This window comes from Lagenorhynchus albirostris, chromosome 8, assembly GCF_949774975.1.
Source record: "Lagenorhynchus albirostris chromosome 8, mLagAlb1.1, whole genome shotgun sequence".
Classification (NCBI taxonomy): Eukaryota; Metazoa; Chordata; class Mammalia; order Artiodactyla; family Delphinidae; genus Lagenorhynchus; species Lagenorhynchus albirostris.
In genome coordinates, this window is record NC_083102.1 from 67029943 (window position 1) to 67049769 (window position 19827).

At 35.7% G+C, this 19827-nt stretch overlaps 1 protein-coding gene across 6 annotated transcripts in view; it reads right to left on the minus strand.

Annotated features, from left to right (window-relative positions):
- Window positions 1–19827, minus strand: part of DGKB (diacylglycerol kinase beta) — a 648769-nt gene that overhangs the window by 395553 nt on the left and 233389 nt on the right. For all 6 annotated transcript variants that reach the window (XM_060156129.1, XM_060156127.1, XM_060156125.1 and 3 more), the window contains 3 exons: window positions 18722–18807; window positions 17169–17258; window positions 11495–11655 (listed from right to left, as the gene is read on the minus strand). In XM_060156129.1, the coding sequence (XP_060012112.1) occupies window positions 11495–11655; window positions 17169–17258; window positions 18722–18807 (337 nt within the window). The remainder of the gene's footprint in view (window positions 1–11494; window positions 11656–17168; window positions 17259–18721; window positions 18808–19827) is intronic.

Consider the following 19827-nt stretch of genomic DNA (forward strand, 5'->3'; position numbering starts at 1 on the left):
ATCATTATTAAGACAATTTTTATAAGAGGCAGGGATATAGAACAGGTCAGAGTGAATATCTGAAGGAGAATTTAAGCACCATGGTAGCAGGTTTAGAGACTTCGATACATTTGAAAAATCCTGTGAAATTTTAAAGATTGCCCATGGTCTTACAATATTTTGAATCACATTAAGAAGAGAAAGTATCATTTCCCTTTCCAAATCCCTATGTAAGAATGTTAATATAGTTAACATCTTGGCATATATGTTTGCTGACTCTTTTATATGTTCTTAGAGACAAAGCTACATAAAAAACCGTTCATATTTTATCACCATCATCATTCTTAACATTTATTGAGCATCAGCACTAGATACTGTTTGTTGTGAGTTTTAAGAGTCCCTCACTCAACCCCCAGTACTTCCTTAAGATAGCTATTATCCTCATTCTCTAAAGAATAGGAAAAAGAGTGCTTAATTACGGACAATTTGCTTTTGTGATTTACCATTATAATTTTGAGACCTCTTTTCCTGTTCAAAATGATAAACTTTTAGGTTGTTCCCAACTGTATGTCACTAAATATAATTGGTACAGTTTAGGCTTTTGTATTATTTACTTCTGCAGAATGGATTCTTAGAAATGGGACTGATGGCTCAAAGGGTATTCACATTTTAACAGATACAATCAAATTACTCTCCAAAAGATTAAATTGATAGACCCACCACACAATTATGAATGTGCCTATTTTTGTATACACCCATTGACATTAGATACTACCACTCTTTGTAATTTTCAATAATCTGAAACAAGATAACCCATTGTATAATTTTTCATTTCCTTATAAATTAATAACAGGAATCTTTTTATCTGGCTATTCATTGTAATTTTCATAGTCTTAGTCTACTTTTCCATTAGATGTTTTTTATTAAGAATTCAACATTTTAATTTATTAACACCATGTTTATTACTTGTGTTGGAAATATTCTTTTACTTTTGTTAATGAGTTTTAATATACTTTTTTAAATGAAAGATTATGAAAAGTAATTTTAATTTCCTTTTCTTTTACGGGTCCTAAGTTTCTGGTTTGCCTCACACAGGTTTCTCCTACCCTAAGCAATATACTTTGATATTTTCTTCTAATATCTTATAAATGTATTACTTATTATATTAACATTATCTTATACTATATGTTAATTTATAAGATATAATTTGCATTTTTAATCTAGTGGATGTATATTTCACATGGATATGAATGCAAATGTAAGTTTATTTTCATTCAAAAGAGTAACCAATTCTGTCACCTAATTTACTGTGCACTTCATTTTTATCCAATGATCTGAAATTTCAACATTTTACAAGTACTAAATTCTCTGCATATCTTTGTCATCGTTTTGGTCTAACTTTACATTATTTTCTATTTATCTATTTTTTGTACTATCATATTTTAGTTACATTAACTTGACAGTATTCTGCACATGGCAAGGAAACTGCCCATTAAAGGATATTAATTATCTCAAAAATATAAAGGCATTTTTGTATAATTGTAAATTATCATTTATCAAAACGACTACCAGTAATCCTACTAGAGTTCTCAGTAGCAATGGACTAAATTTATAAATTAATTCGAGGAGTCTTGATTTCTTCCCACATAGGAACATGAGATGACTTATTCAGGTTTTATTTTATAACTCTGTATTAAATTAGTTTTCTCCCTATAAGCTCAGTGTCTTTCTTACTAGATGTAAACCTTGATACTTCATAGTTTTCTGATATCATTAACTAAATTTATATTAACAGGTAATTTTTTTTTTTTTTTTTTTTTGGTGGTACGCGGGCCTCTCACTGCTAGCAGTGGCCTCTCCCGCTGCGGAGCACAGGCCCCGGATGCGCAGGCTCAGCGGCCATGGTTCACTGGCCCAGCCGCTCCGCGGCATGTGGGATCTTCCCGGACCGGGGCACGAACCTGTGTCCCCTGCATCGGCAGGCGGACTCTCAACCACTGCGCCACCAGGGAAGCCCTAACAGGTAACTTTATAAAGGAAGGCTTCAGGGTCATTTTTCTGTATATTTATCTAGTATTTGGCAGCTTAAGTTGATTTACTAGTTTCATTTTTAGTTGATGCATATTTACTATATACGTCATCGTATCATCTTCAAATAACAATAAGCTTGTCTCTTGTCAATATTTATGACATTTAAATTTTTATTATTATTAGCTCACTTTTCTAAAAGTGATTAACTAGAGTGGTGATAGAAAAATCCCTGTATTCTGCCTGATTTTATTTGGGATGCCTCTAGTATGCCACTACTACTATAATATTAACTATTAATTTGCAGAAAATGTTTTACACATTTTCAGTAGTTTTTAATTATTAAAAATAGCAAACCTGGGCTTCCCTGGTGGCGCAGTGGTTGAGAATCCGCCTGCCGATGCAGGGACACGGGTTCGTGCTCCGGTCCGGGAGGATCCCACATGGCGCGGAGTGGCTGGGCCCTTGAGCCATGGCCGCTGAGCCTGCGCTCCGCAACGGGAGAGGCCACAACAGTGAGATGCCCGGGTACCCCCCCCACACACACACACACTAGCAAACCTTTTTTTTTTTTTTTTTTTTGCGGTACGCGGGCCTCTCACCGCTGCGGCCTCTCCCGCCGCGGAGCACAGGCTCCGGACGCGCAGGCCCAACGGCCATGGCTCACGGGCCCAGCCGCTCCGCGGCACGTGGGATCCTCCCGGACCGGGGCACGAACCCCTGTCCCCTGCATCGGCAGGCGGACTTCCAACCACTGCGCCACCAGGGAAGCCCACAAACCTATTTTTTATTTAAATAATTATACTAACATTGACCCATTTTGACTTTATTGAAATAAACCCTACACAGTCAATAGGTTTTAGTTAAATAGAATACCTGAATTTATTTGCTAATTTTGATGTTTTCAACTGTTGTATTTATATACACATATGTATGCTCTTTTGGGGGGTTGTGTTTGAGGTATTGATACTGAGGTTTGCCAGCTATGTAAAAAGAATGAGAAAACATTCCATGTTAATCTATATTTTGGAACAATTTTTAAAATGTAAGAATTATTTGTTCTATGAAAAATCATTTGAAATGACAGCAGTTTTAATAGTTCTTTTACTACATTTTTACGTCTTCCTCTTTGGCTATGTGCTTAGAGAAATGGTTCTCAAAGTATGACCACGGATAGGAAATATTGGGATCACCTGGGAGCGTGTTACAACTACAAATTCTTGGACCCCAGCTCAGACCTACTGAAAGCCTGGGTTTGAGGATCGTCAGTCTGCATTTTAACAAGCCCTTCAGGTGATTCTGATACATGCTTAAGTTTGAGAACTACTGCCTTAGATTTCCTACCCCTTCCTCTTCAGCATATTTCAGCTTTCTTCATTTGGACAGACAATACTCAAATTTCTTCCACATGATAAAGTTTACTAGCACAGATGCACAGGATATACTCATAATTATTTAAATATTTTCCATAGCTGTGGTTATATTTTCAAATTTATTATGCTCTGTGTTTCTTTTTGTTTTAAAAACAAAAAAAAAATTCTTGGAGAGACGAGTCAGCAAGATGGCGGAAGAGGCGTTTTCAGCCATCACCCCCCCACCCCCGCCTAAACGAACATAGATTTTGACAACCACTAAGGAATAGATAGTAATACCTTTGTTGGGAGTCGGGGAGTCCACCGGAGAAATTCCAGCACACCACTTGAGCAAAAAATCCGAGATCAGACCCATTGAAGGGGGTAAGAACACTGTTCCCTTTACCTGCATGGCCTCTCCCCCAGAGTGGCACAGCTCAGTGCCAAGAGAGGCTCCACTAAGCCCGAGATTTTCCCCGGGGGTGGGGAAAGTGGGAGCGTTGGGAGCGAGTGTTCAGCTTCCCACGCCTCCAGGACGCTGCCCCAAAGGCCACTTCTTTCTTGCCTCACCGGGAATAGCGAGTGTCTCAGCACAAGCTGCGGTGTCGGAAGAGGCTGGGAGCAGGTAGGCGAGAGGAGGACTCAGAGCCACAAGGGCCTGGACCTCAACAAGGGGCCCTGGAGCCTACAGACCAAAGCACGGACTCCTTCAGCAGGCTGGCGAACAAGCTGCTCTGGAAGCTTCAACTGATGATTTCAGCCCACCTGGCGCCTGCCACGCTCTGCGTGCCTCAGCCCGCCCCGCCCCCTGGCTGACGCGCCATGCGTGCCCTATGCGTGTGTGCCGCGTGGGAGGCCGAGCCCCTGCGGACTGCTGGTGAGCATGCGCGGACGGATGGCTCAGCTCCGCGGAACTGTCCGAAGTTCCCCAGATCTGCGCATTTCAGGGCTCTGCCCTAAGGGAAACACACAGAAGGCTCTCAGCACCCACCCTGGCTTTGGGGGATGGAGAGAAAGCAAACAATGTTAAGAATGCCTCCCCCCACCTTCCCAAAGAGGGAACAAGAGGCGGGGAGTAGGTGCATCTATAGAAAAAATCCGACAGAGCCTCAGAATCCTTAGCTGCTAAGGCAAGGTGTTTCTATGCCCAGGCGGTCAGTAAAGACTGGAAAAGGTGACTGCTTTGTAAAATGCATACTATGGCTCTTGAAGCAGCCCTGTAACCTGGCCTCAGTCCTTCTTAGCAGTGGTCCCAGTGGTCCTGTCTCCTCAGGGACCCAGAGGGAGACATGCCCATCTACGTCCTTCCTATTGCCCACTGTGGATATTGAAGCAGCCTGTAACTCAGTGCCAGCCCCTCTCAGCTACTACATCTGGCAGTGTTTCCACATTTTGAGGTTTACACTTACCAACAGTCATTTGTGTTGTTCCCAACACTGTTTATGCCAGTTTTAGTCTTTATTATATCATTCAATTACCTATTATATAAATGGAAAATATGATTACAAAAAGAAAGTATTTTATATGAAAACGAAGATGATTTGGGAAGATTTGATATAAATGCAATTCTAAAACTGCTGTAGAATTATATATTCTTTGTTATAAAATCATATGTAAGAAAAATCATTATAAAAGATTTTTTAAACTATTGTAAAAATCTAGAAGGATTTTATACTGATTGCTTCACAAGTATCTTTTGAATTTTTGTTCCACTTAAAAGAAACTAAAAATGGAAATCACAGATGGTTTATTATGGAATGTGATTTATACAAGCAAACTTTGTAGAACCCCAGTCGATGATGCACATTTAAAGAAAGGACATGAGCTGGACCTATAAGAAAAAATTCGTCAATTCAATTATATTTATAGGTTTTAGGTTAAATGAAATATCCAAAGCTATGTGTACCTTTTTTATGACACTTGTTTTACCTTTTAATTAATGTCTAACTATTACCTCTCGTAGACAAACTCCTGCTGTACATAAATTGGATTTCATTTCCCGATTATATTCATTGCATCATTCAGTGGCCTCTCTTAAAAGACAGACACCACACCTTGGCTTCCAAGTCTTCAAGACATGGCAGCAGCCACTTCTGCTACTGCCTTTTTTGTCATTCATTCCCACCTTCTATCTTTATGTTCCAGGCACACTGACCTTATAGGTCTTTGAACACAATGGGCCTTTTCTCTCCTTGAGCTTTTCACATACAGTTATACCTGCTTGGTATGCTCTTTCCATCTCTTTGGTGTCCACCTGATTTATGTGTATTCCATAGATCCTCTCTTAAATGTATCTTCCTTATATAGGCCTTCCTTGACCATGAGACCTAACGTTGTTGTCCCTTATTCTAGCTCATGGCAACTTTTGTTTTCTTTCACAGTATACATCATAAGTTTCCAAAAAACTTGTATTTGTGCATTTGTTTTTCAATGCTTTTTCTACTATTAAACTCCAAGTTCTAATAATGAGGTGATCTCTTTTATTCACTTCTATAACTCCAGGTCCTGACCAAACAAAAAAGGTACTTAGTTTTTTTGTTTATTAAGCAAATGAATGAAGAATCAACAGTGAGGATAAAACTAATGGCATGTATGAATTTGACGGTGATGCAACGGGTGAACAATTTTCTAACTGTGATCTTTGAGATTATCTATAGTTATTAAAGTGCAAAATCAGAATGAAAGGTAGAACATAGCAGTTTTTCTTATTAACTTCTATAATCTATATAACATCCAGCTGTTAAGTTTCTCATGAGAATTCTCTCTCACCTCACAATAATATGTTTAGTGATTATACAGACTTTTTCTCTCTTGTTCACTGCCAACCCTCAAACGGTATCTGGCATATAGAAGGTAATAAATAAATGTGCTTTTTATTTAAGGATCACCACTGTAGATGAATACCTATTCTCAGATTTAATTATGATTTCAGAATTATTTCCAATTGTTCTGGCTAAAAGTGAAAGGCATTACAAAAAGAAATTAGCAGAAACTGGCTAGTTATTCACCAATTTCCCTTCTCTTCTTGGGCAGACAGAATTCCTTTCCCAGCTTCCTTTCAATTAGGTGCATCTAATTGATTTGGATATGGCCAATGGGTTACAAGCTGAACATCTTACAGGCCTGGTCTATTAAAAACAAACAAAAAAACAAAAAAACATAAACGCCAACACCTCACCCTCTTTTGTTGCCCAACTGTTGAAATAGAGAGGGCTCCCAACACCTCACCCTCTTTTGTTGCCCAACTGTTGAAATAGAGAGGGCTCCCAACACCTCACCCTCTTTTGTTGCCCAACTGTTGAAATAGAGAGGGCTCCGTGTATCAAGAAGAGGGTGGAGCCACAAGATGGAAGGACCCTGGGTCAATGACTGAACAAGTGGAGCAGAGCCTCTCCTCAAAAGTCAACCCCTGCTGTCCTAACGTGAGGGAAGAACTAATTTTTAGTTGTTGTCAGACCACTAATATTTTGAGGTTTGCCTCACAGGTTCTCTAAAAATTTGAAGTAAGGTTTTATTTACACTGTAAATCACTTACAGTCAGTATATAAAAGGCAGTCATTGAAATAATGAAAACAACACTGACAGTAGAGTCAAGTTTTGAGACCACCTTGTAACTAGGAGGTAGGAGGGTTCCTAGAGATAATTTCAAGTACAAATTATGTGCCATCTTAAGCTTGGCCCGTGAGCCATGGCCGCTGGGCCTGTGCGTCCGGAGCCTGTGCTCCGCAACGGGAGAGGCCACGACGGTGAGAGGCCCGCGTGCCACAAAAAAAAAAAAAAAAGTTGAAATATCCCCCTTATTCTTTCAATGCTCCAGTTCCACTGTTTCTTATATATTCAGGAATATATAAGCTTGAGGTACACAATTCATTTCTTTTTGTTGTTTGCTGGATTCACTCACTGGGGCAGAGGAATGTAAGTTGCTAAATAGAAGGTGGCCTGGCTGAGTGACAGCCAAAGCTTGAACTCTCTATAAGGTCTACTGGTCTGATTGTGACCCTGAGTGTTGATCCTCCGTCTTGCTGGGACAGAGGCAAATATCTCAGGGAAGGATGCTCTCCCTCTCTTCACACCTCTCCTTCCCATGTCAAACTCAGTGAAAGAGGCTCCAACTTAAATGGAACAGGACCCTTCTAAAGAAACGCAATCAAAATCTACCTTGTTAAAAAAAAAAAAAATCTACCTTGTTTAGTTCTGTTCTACCTTAAAATCATAAATGAATGCTATTACATATTCTTGAATTAGGTCCTAAACCTTGCATTTCAAATTTAGTACTTCAATATATCCAGCAATTGCCTATCTAATGTAGAGTTCTAACAAAATTTTCTCCCTCTAGAAAGGTAGTTTTTGAACACTTATCAACTAAGCACCATTATTTCTCCAATGAGATTTTGGGCCACATCTATACTGAGTTTCGATATGTGTCTCTCTGCTTCTCCACTGAGTCCTTCCTCTATCATTCATTGCACTATTTTATTATAATTATCCAATTCATTTGTAACATGTCTTATCTGGTAAAACAGTTCTCCATTTCTTTTTATTAAAATTGACTGAGCTACTTTGTTATATATATTTTGGAAAAAGTTTTTCAAATTTGTCATAAAATCCAGCTCTAATTTTGATTACTTACAGGTTAAAGGTATACATTAATTTGCATATTACAGATTATTAAGCTATCCCATCTAAGAATAGAAAATGTCTCTGTTTATTCTGATCTGTTATGTCTTTGTAGAGAGTTTTAATGTTTCTGTTTTTAGGTCTTGTATATTCTTTATTAATTTTTGGATGGTTCTAATTTTTTGGTTCCTGTTTTCGTAAATGTATAGATTATTGCTTATATAATAGAATAATATTGAATATTTAAGTTGATTTTATATTTAGTAACTTTGCTACACTTCCTTATTTAGTCCTAAAATATTTTCAGTTGGGATATTATGTTTTGTCTTTACGGGGGGGGATTTTTGGTCTTTTTTCACTCTATATTATTTATTTGCAATTCTCTTTACAATATTTTTATAAAATCAATTTTGCAGTAGATTTGATAAATTACTTTCAAAGATCCAGTTTTTGGTTTCACTAACATACTCAATTTTTTTTGCTCTTGTTATTCTTTGCTGTATGTCCTGTCTTATTTCTATTACAGCTTTCCTTTTCTTCATGTGTTAGCTATTTCCCCTTTTCCAACATCTTGAGTTCTGTATTTAATATTGGTTTGTTGATGCCAGGTTTCTCACCCTCAGCCCTATTGACATTTTGAGCTATGTAATTCTTTCTTATGTATTTGGGGGCTATTCTATGAACTGGGAGTGTTTATCAGCATCCCTATCCTCTACCCACTAGCTTCCAGTAGGAATCCTCTCTTAGCCATGGCTATCAAATGTGTGTCCAAACACTGCCAAATGTCTCCTGGGATGCAAAGGAAATAACTTCTGTTGAGGACCACTGAAAATTGATCAAAGGCATATAACAAACTGAGAACTATTTATTCAAGAAAAACTACTGAACCTAAGAGAAGAACACTGGCAATCTGTGATGTTTCAACCTTGAGCTGCTACCCTACCCTCCACCTCCATCAGTACTAAAGATCTACCAGGGTGGGGCAAGTTATGAAAGCAAGCAATTTTACTGTCGGGGGAGCTCACATGACTTGGAGTGGAAGCTGGAGAAACTCCATGACCCAGAGTTATCCAAAATAATAGTGATCTCAGTGGCAAATGTAGCAGCTTGCCTCAGTTTGCGAAAGTGATTAAGGCAAGCAACTAACCAGCCAACTAGCCAGATATTCAAGGAGATCTTGAGAATGAGACAGCCATAATGGGCCTTGATATTCTGTCATATTCCTGGCTGTCTGAAAGGCTATATGAATGTACAAGGTCGCATATATGTTCAGGAAAGTCCAAAGAGGGCCATAGTTATTTATACATCTTTGGCTAAGTGAGAGGCCTTCTACATGAGCAGAAGAGACAAAAAGGCCAGCAGATACTAAAAGCTGAATCAGATTAATAATTGCCTGCAGTTTGTATGTGTTCCCCAATGAACATACAGGTTCAGTGGCAAAGGGATGAACTGTCTCAAGGTGTTTAAGCACAAACGTTGGTCAAGCATGCTGACACAGGAATGATCCCTAGAAGCCAGGATTAATATAAAAGCAAGAAGAAAAAACAAAAACAAAAATACTGAGGCATCAGTATATCCATACACTACAGGGGAGAAAGGCTCCTTATAATCAGTGGAGGGAAATCCCTAAGCAAACACAGGAACAAGCATAACACCTATGGGAGAATGCAAATCCACAGTTGTTATATTATATAAAATCTCTTGTTTCCAACAAAAAACTAGCAAATATGCAGAGGAATGGGAAAGTATTTCACATTGGAAAAAGCAAACAATGTCTCTGATGGACTCTAGATGTTGGACTTAGCAGACAAAGACTTCAAAACAGCTATTATAAATTGATCAAAAAAACTAATGTAAACTATGCTTAAATAATAAAGGAAAGTATAAGAACAATGACCATTCAAATATCAATTAAAGACCTAGAAATATAAAAAAGAACCAAATAGAAATTCTTGAGTCAAAAAGTACAGTAAGCAAAATAAAAAATTAACTATAGGGACTCAAGACAGTGGCATTATTCATAATATCCAAAGACCAGAAGCAATCTAAATGTACATCAACCCATGAAGAGATAAACAATATATGACATATCCACACAACGGGATACTTACTACTCAGCAATAAAAGGAATACAGTATTCATGTAGCTCATATAAGTGAACCTCAAAACATTATGTGAAGTGAAAGAAGCTAGGTGCAAAAAACGATATATTGTATTATTTCTTTTATATGAACTATCCATAAAAGGCAAATCTTAGAGGTAGAAAGATTAGAGCTTTGCTTGGAACTGGGGAAAGGACCCAGAATTCACTAGAAATGGGCATGAGGGTTCTTGTCTTGGCGATGAAAATGCTCTAATATGGGATAGATTTATTAAATCATTAAAAGGTTTACTTAAAACGAGTGAATTAGGTTGTGTGTAAGTTATTTGCCAATAAAGCTGTTAAAATATTGTTATTCATATCAAATATAAATAGAATTTTAATGGATCAAATGCATTACATTTTTCTTGCAAATAATAATAATTATCATGGTATTAGTAAAGATTGTATATTTAGCCTTCATTATGCATCATTATACGAGGCTCTTTAAATGTATAATCACATTATTTACAACTATGAGAGAGAAAATAGTAACTACCATGATACAGGTAAATGAATGCACACTAAGAGGAAAAAAAAATTGCTAAAGGTAGCTTGACTCCTAAGTTCATGGACTCAACCAATGCTTTTTATAGTTTGCTAGCTGTGTCTGTGTGTGTATGTGTGCACATGCACATGCATAAGAGAGAAATGAGACATGATGTAAGACTAATATTGGGAAAATATGTTCAATGGAATGTAATGCTGTAGATAATATATTTTAAGACTTCATAATTACTGGGTAATATGTATATAAATACAAGTAAAATTACTGTTAAAATTATTAATTTCTTAGGGATTGAAATTTCAATAACTCTTTAAATTGCCAAAAGATATTTTAATTTCGGTCTCAAATTTTTCAAGAAAGTAAGTGAAAAATTAACCTTTTGACTTACTAACCACTTGAGAATACTAGCAGCATTTTTCTTAGACTTTACACTAAACCATAAATTTTAAAATAATGTCTATAAATTAAAACCTAATAGGTTATGATATTATAATGTAGATTTCAAAATAAGAAAAAAGAAAAAATTTGATGCATTGTTTTCACATTTTTAGTAATGTGAAACTGTAGCTTATACTCTAAAACTTATAACTACCTTATAAACCATTCTAAGCTTCATTTTACTAACACAAATGGTCAAGCCAATTACATAAAATATAGTTTCTTTCCTTTGTTTAACACATGAAAAAATCATCACTGATTCTCTGACTTTAAATAAATTCATAAGCTTTACTATTACCCATTAGAAGAGGTGCTTTGCTGACACAAAGATAAAATAAATTATTTATAATCAGTAAATCTTCATAGTATAAGAGTTTACATCAGTGATTATCCAGAACTGGTAAAAAAAGAATGGTTAGTGGAAAATCTTACCACGCCAATGGAAAAGTAATTATTGATGATACTGTAAGGCACTGGGTCTCCCTTCTCATCTTTGTCATTAGGTATGACTTCAAACTTCCACCTGTCCAACATGATTTCTGTGCTGTTTTCAATGTCTTTTAAGATTTTCATCAGATTCTCACCTTCATAACCTAATGAAAAAAAAATTATCTTGAGAAAAAATATAACCAAATAACAAAAGCTATAATTATATATGTTTAAGCGTGTGAATATGTGTGTATCATTCTAAAGCTAAATAATGCATTTTAAAGCAAATTCTAACACAGGTTGAAGAATTAACTATAATCTTCTTATACTCATACCAATATTTTATCTTTAGCTTTAATTTGTAACTCATATTTCGCTCCTGTGGGACAAATTCACAGTACAGCCAACTGCCAAATGAACATCTCCAATGCATACCCCTCACAAAACTTTTTATCAATGTATTTATTCAAAGTGGAATTAATGATGTGCTTTGGTATCATCCTCCTGTGAACTCTCCGTCCGAAAAACAGCTGACTTTCCCCTCCACCCAGTTGCTATAGTAAAAAGCCTGGATGCCATGTTAGACTTGTCCCTTGCTTCTACTCCCTCTGCAGGCTTTATATTTGATAACACTTTTTTCCAGAAGCCACCCTCCCAAAATAATGGATTCTGTACAGTACCACAGTACACAGTTCTCAAAACTAGCCCTACCGTAGAACTAGCATGGTGCACTATAGTTATTTTCATTTTTCTCCCCACAAGTTCCTTTTACCAGGTGTGCCCTACAGTAAATGTCCAACAAATCCATTTTTAAATAAATCTACTATAGATAGCCACCATGGCCAGAAAAGAAACTTGTTGCTTAATATTATACTTTCTCTTAAATGTACCTTTAGGTATCTAACATTGTAGTTAATTAGGGCTGTAGCCTAATCCTGGCTGTATTATTTACTTCAGTGTCTGCTTTTAAAATTCTAAACAGTTTCTTCCTCTGTAAAAACTTAGGTTTGGTGTGAGAATTAATTGAGAAAAAAAATGAGAAAATGCATAAAAGGTCTTAGTATATAAGGCAAAAGAATAGAAAGTTGTCAACAATAATACTGACAATGACATTAGAATTTGAAATGTACTAAGTTAAATAATCTTTCTAACTCTATACACATCTTTACAATGATATTTTGAGTAGCAACAATATTTTCATAGATTTTTTTCCGTGTCCAACTTCATTCTATATTTTAATAATTTATTTGTTGAACAAGAAAATGCCAGAGGCTATGAGTCCTCGTTAGATGTGTTAGCACACATAACTCTGGAAAAACCGATTGGATTAAAAGAAAACGGAATAGGCACTGTAATATGGCAAGATTAAATTACATTTATGCTGTATTTGTTGAATTAACTTATTAGAGGGGCAAGGCAGCCAGAAACCAGGAATACGTATCTTGGAGCCTACCATCTCTTCTTACCTTACACAGGTCTAGAAACTAATTGTGCACCATTCAATACACACAGCAAAAAGTACAACAAACAACGACTACACAGATATAAACATTAGAAGTATTAAAAACCATTTCAATAAATGTCATACCATATTTTATAGCATAATTCAAAAATTATGAACTTACATAATATACATATAATTGTACTCAGTGATAAAACACTAAATTGTTTAAACTACAAGAGTATAGTAATTAAGCGTACTTATTTTTCAGGTGTTTCTTAATAGTTCCACCCTCATTCCCAATGTTTATTTTCTTTTTAATTTCTTTTAACGCCCCCCAAATAAATTATATATATATGTTTACCTATTGCATTGAGTTAAAAACAGTTAAATATATTCACCTATTTTCCAAATTCTACTCTTGTTTGAAAATAAGTATGATCGTTTTAGATATAAATGAATTTATATACATTAAACTAATGTATAATATAGTATGAAAATATAGTATATTTAATATACAGTATTATACACAAACCCACTCAGCAGAAATATGAGTAAATGATAATGCTCTAAAACAAACATTGAGCTTGTCCTCAGCTACATCTCAGGTTAATAGAAGCATTGTTCAGCATAACACCGGAAAAATGTAGGAACGACAACCGACCAGGAGACAACATAATAGAATTGAATTTAATGAAAGAATTAATACAGCTAGATTAAGTAGGGTCAATTAACTTAAATTCTTTAGCAGGATATGTTCTCAAAGTTTTTATGGCTATGTATGAAAAAGGCTGGTATCAATCAGTCTTCTAGCCAAGGAAAAATGGAAAGAGAGAGGCAATAAATCTATTTGGAGAATCATACCTGCAGTTCAGTGCTAATTCTCAAAGGTGAAGAATTCCAAATTGTAGTTCCCCATTTAACAAATATCTATGCCCTACTTGTTTAGATTTATCTGTGCTCAAGCTTGTTTAATAATGATCCATAACTATAAATAGGATTCCTGAACTCAAAAGATTATATTTTTTAAAAAAAGATAAATTAAACTTACTAACTATGCAAACAAAGCTTGTTCCAGAAAAGAATGATGCTATTTTGCTTCCATTATTTTCATTTAAAGCCTATAATCACTCTAGGCTAAGCAACCAAATGAAAACGTAATTAGTATTTATCTTCGCTTTAATGATATGATGTTATCATAATAACTGATTCTATCTAAAATGTCATAGAGATTTTTACAAATTTAAAATCACATAAAGAAAAGCAACAACGTATTTGTAAGAGTGTGCTCCATGTAAAGTTCTGCCTCCTACTCCCTTACTCTTCACAAAACATTTTTCTTGCAGTAAACTTCAGAATTTTGCTTGAGATATTAATCATTGCCAGAAAAATTGCAAAGAGAATGTAAATTAAGTATTTTTTTCAAATGTCCTACAACATCTTATATTTGTACAGTGTTATGTTTTCCAAAATATGTAAATATACTCATAAAAATTAAGCTTCCAGTCAATAGATTCCAGTGATATTACGTGAACAAAATGATTATTGGTTGAATAAAGTAATTTCTTTCCCAAATGTTAGGCATAATGATAATTACTATAATTACAGGAAGGACTCAGCCCAGACACTGGGGAAACAATTTGACAGTCGGGTGTAAGAACCTCCAAGGCAGATACCATTATTTTCTTCAAGTTCTGATGAGGAGTCTGAGGCACACAGTTGTTAAGCAACTTGCTCAAAGTTAGACACCTGACAAGAAATAATGCCACCCCAGAGTATGTTTCTTTATTAGTAAACTCTAGCAGATCACACCTCCATTTTCCTAATTGCTCACCTTGGGCATCTTGCAGTCCCCCTTGATACCTCACTTTCCCCAAAGTCCCTACCCAATCCATTGGCACGTTGTATCAGTCTATCCCTGAAAATGTCAGTGTGTGCACTTGTCTCATTTGTACTACCACCGCCCTAGCCCAGCCCATTTATCCTCTAAATACAATGGTAATCCAAATTCTCCTTTCAAAAACTATGATTCCCCACATTGCCACATTTTCTTAACAGTCTTTTATGCCCCCAAATTAACCTATTTTGAAAACACAAATGTCACTGTGCCACTCTGCTTTTGAAACTCTTCCAAAGTTTCACTGTGTGCTTCAAAGTCAATCACATAAAATTTTTACCATGACCATTAAGACCTGCATAATCTGGCTCCAGATTCTCTCTCCAATGTCATCCTATTCACCCCGCTGAGGCCATACCTACCCACTGCCCCATGACCTCTTAGAGTTACATCAGCCTTCCTTCAGTCCTTTCAGTACAAAGAGCTTGCTCTTTCTTCCTCATATTTTAAATCCAGCTTAAATGTTACTTCCTCAGAGAGGTCTTCTTGACCATATAGCTGAATAGTTCCCCTCGGTTATTCTCTGAAAATACACTCTGATTCTTTCATATCCTTGACCTTATTTTGTAATTATATATTTCATTATTCAGTGATTTATTGTCTGTGTACGCAATGAAAATGTAACCTCCAAAAGGGTAAGAACCCTTTATTTATTTTCTCATTTAATATCCATCACCTAGAACAGTGCCAGCACATGCTAGACATGCACAAAGAGTTCATCATCAATATACACTTTGACATATACTATAATCCATGTGTCTTTGGCCACTGATAAGAATATCTTTAAAACTGTTTACAAGGAAATAATTAAAGGATGCCCTGAATGGAACTTCTATATCAATTTTGAGATTTAAGTCATTTGCCAGCTTGAAGCCAAAATAAAATTATTAATTTTCAAATATCAAAAATATTTCCAGAGGAATACATAAGAAGCCACATGCATGATTCTCTTCCTTTTAATCAATACACGTATATTAACATTGGCAAATATAAGCATCTCGTAAGCAATGGTTCATTCCATCTATCTATCTATCTTTAGATTCTATACAATTTAACTCACTATTTTATAATATTCTCCTACTAAGTTATATCCTTAATGAAAGTTACAAATATATCATATACCATGTTTTTAACTTGGTTTCAAATTCTGTCAAATACACAAATACATGTATATACATCTTAGAGTTCACAAGTTGCCCAGGTATTCATGGAACAATTCTTCTCAAATTTTGTTGTAAATCAAGTTACTTAGGGAGTTTGCTTAAAAAAAAAAATCAACTGCCCGGGTCCCATCTCTAGAGATTTCCATTTAGCATATTTGAAGTAAGGTCGGTCCACTATATTTTTAACAAGCTTCCCAAGGGCTTCTGATTTACACTGTCTTACTAGACACTTTTCAAACTTCTCTGAGTTTAGATGCTAAAAATATTTAGGATTAGGTTCTTGTTTATTTAGCAAAATATAGTTTTCTTTTCTTTGATATCTTCTGGTAAGTTTAGCCTGTTAATGACACTTCAAATTATTTTAAGATCTCATCTTGAAATATTCTCCCTTTACTCACCTGTTCCATCTACACTATTCCGTTTTCAGTTCCTTCAGTAATGTTAAGTGCCTTTGTATCTCTGGGCCTTTGGACTTGATGTTCCCTCTGCCTATAATGTCCACCCCCAGTTCTATATGGCTCCATCATTATCCACCTATTAGGATTCTTCTTATGTCACCTCATCAATTCCTAGGTGAGGTCGTTCATTATGTTGATTATCATCTTACTTGTCAGTAGGAAGTCTCACAATTTACACATGACTTCATGTTCCACTAGAATTTAAGGCTCCGTTGAAAGCAGATATTTTTTCTTTCTATTCTTAACCCTGTACCCCAAGTGCAGAACACACCACCTGGTGCAAAGTGGGTCTCAGAAAATGTGTTACCTCTTGTACTTATTCCTGGACAAGTCATTTGTTAGCCTTTCAGTTTTTTTCCTTTGTTTGTGATTTTCTCACACACTCAGAGATTACAAATGTGAACATTATTTTAGAGTTAACCCATGCTTATCTCATTTCTTAAATTGGAAACCCCAAAACCAAAAAGGGTTGGAAGCTTGCCTGCCCCATCAAGTATATAATTAGCACTCACAGTCTAACTCTTGGTCCACTATTTGTTTCTCTACTCTAGACGAGTGTTCAAAATTATACTACATATCTGACAGCAATTATGTTTGCTGAAATCACATGGCAGCTGTCATGCAGTGAAGAAATGCTGGATTTAGTTTTGGGGGGAAGGGTGCTCTGTACTATATCTGTTTCTTAAGATTTTTTTCTTTTTTTTTTTAGCTATTTTACCTCCTCCCCATCGCAGGCATCTTGCTAGATCATTGCCGGTCCCGAGAGGCAGAATAGCCACTGGAGGATGCTTGACTACATTTGCCTTTTCTGTAGAATTGAAAAATTGAAATAAAATAAATTTTTGATCACAGACAGAACAACAATGAAATAAACACAGCTTGGCATGGAAGGCATTCCACCAGGTACTTATAAACATAAAACATTCTATTTTATAGTTATATACAATCATAAATTGATTAATTTGTATGTATTTCTAGCAATTTATAAAACAAATAAATACCAAAATTCACAGAGTGACAGGAATTTTCAAGACTTATGCATGAGGAAAGCCTTTTAAATATGTTAATTCAGTTAAAAATTGTAGCATGTTTGAATTAACTCCGTTGAAATTCTCAAGAATGCAGGTATATACAACATAGGAATATTCATACAAGGACGTAAGCAGCGTGGAGAAGTAGCTTCCTATAAAAAGTCCTTTGCAACATCAACTCGAGGTACACTTGAAGGAATAAAATATTTTGAAAGTAGTGGAATTCTAAAGGTTAGTAAAATGCTAACAATGGTTTTGTGCTGCTCTGTGTCAGAGTCAACGACGTAAAAGATTACCTGGTTTTGTTTGAGGTTCAACATTATACAACATAGTGTTTGAGTCCAGTAAAGATATTTGCCACTGAAATTCCACATGCTTTTGTTTGACTCACTGAGCAAATCTCACAAACATGTATTATTTTTCTTTATTCTTCTCCCTTTTCAGCCCTTCAAAGTAAGCATATGTGGGTGTGTAGGAACGGGGAGGGAATAGATTATGTAGGGATGTGCCACAGTGTACTAGCCAAAGGCTTAGATTTTGAGGGCTAATGCAAACCAACAATATCCTCCTGTTTTCACTAAAATTCTTACAAGTTCTCAGATACTGTTCAAGCAACTCCTTAATTTTTGCAGTTCTTGAACTCTGGTTTTCTCCTTAAATATATTAATACTACTGACATTGTTTATTGGAAGGCCAAAGAATACAATTTTCCCTGTTTTTCCTGTTTTAAAAATGTTAGTAGATTAAAGTCGTTAGATGCTTACCAAAAGTGTGCTGACAATATGTATTCATTTTTAATTTGAATATTTTTGAGAGTATGAAAAGGTAGAATATTCTCAACTGCATTGACTAAATAAAAGTTTGCTTCAATATATATAGATAGTAAAACTTCTTTTGAATCTTTTGAATCTTTTTATGAAGAGGCCTATTTTTAAAAAAGATTGGTCAATGCAGATCCAGAAATATTTGACGGTTTATTAAATTCCAAGAGAAATGAATGAGAAAAGAAGGATTTCTAGTTACTTGTAAATTATTTTGTCAGTTAAAAATTTGAAATACAGACGAATAAATTAAGCCAGTAAACAGTGTGCAACATTCCAGATGTCTAAGTGTATCACTATGTACTTTATTTAATGCATCCACATCCAAAGATATGGATGCACTAAATAAACAAACAAAATACACAGAATTTAAGGTTACCACTCTCACCCCAGCTACGTTAAATGTGTGTCTTCATTACCTATGCAGTCCAAAATCCACCCCACAGTTCCATCTCCACCGCAGGCTAACACTCTGAAATCAGGAACATCACGGAAAAAGCTTAACCTGAAAAATAAGCACGTTATGGCACGTGATTGATATTTCAAAGTTAGGACATTTTTAGTTTTGTATATTTAGCATTTCATCTAATGAAAGATTTTGATTTTATTGAAAAACATTAAATTCTTATGTAGAATGAAATTCTAAAATAAAAGTATTAACATGTCCTAAGTTAAACATTGTCATTATATACTCTATATTCTATAATAAATATATTTTTTCTTTTATCAACTCTAAAGTTAAAAAAATAAAGTTAATAAATTATAATAATTTTCACTAAGATATACTCCCATATGCGGTATGCAGTTCACATAATGCAGAGTGACATATACAAAATTGTTTCATTTACTAATTTTTATTGATAAACAATTCTTTTGAATAATTATATAAATGTGACCAATAGGTCAGTAAATATGTCTTTGAGAGTTTTCTGCCTTCTCCATTACTGGGAGAAAATGATCAGACTGCATATGAGGTTTTAGCCAACTGTATTCAGTGTTTCCTTCTGACTGAATCTGCAACTAGAAGCCAGGCTTCCCCCTGTCTTTTGACCTGGCTGGCAGTGTTTGCCACCCAGGAATACTCAAGACTAATTGCGGGGTCAGCTGTGATAAATGTCCACTGCTTCTGCTGCTACTGCATGCAGTGTGCTTATTAATGCAACCTATTACAAATATTACAAATATTACAACCAATTACAAAGGCAGGTAGTGCCTCCAGTTATACAATCATACATGCCTATTTTCTTGTATAAAAAAAAAAGAAAAGAATTGAAATAGGACAGAATATTTAGAATGTGCCTCTTCACCTTTCTTGCCCCAATGGTAACAATATAATACAGTTGGTCCTCCATATCTACAAGTTCCACATATGCAGATTCAACCAACCAGGGATCAAAAATCTTAAAAAAAAAATCCAGGGCTTCCCTGGTGGCGCAGTGGTTGAGAGTCCGCCTGCCGATGCAGGGGACACGGGTACGTGCCCCGGTCCGGGAAGATCCCACATGCCGCGGAGCGGCTGGGCCCG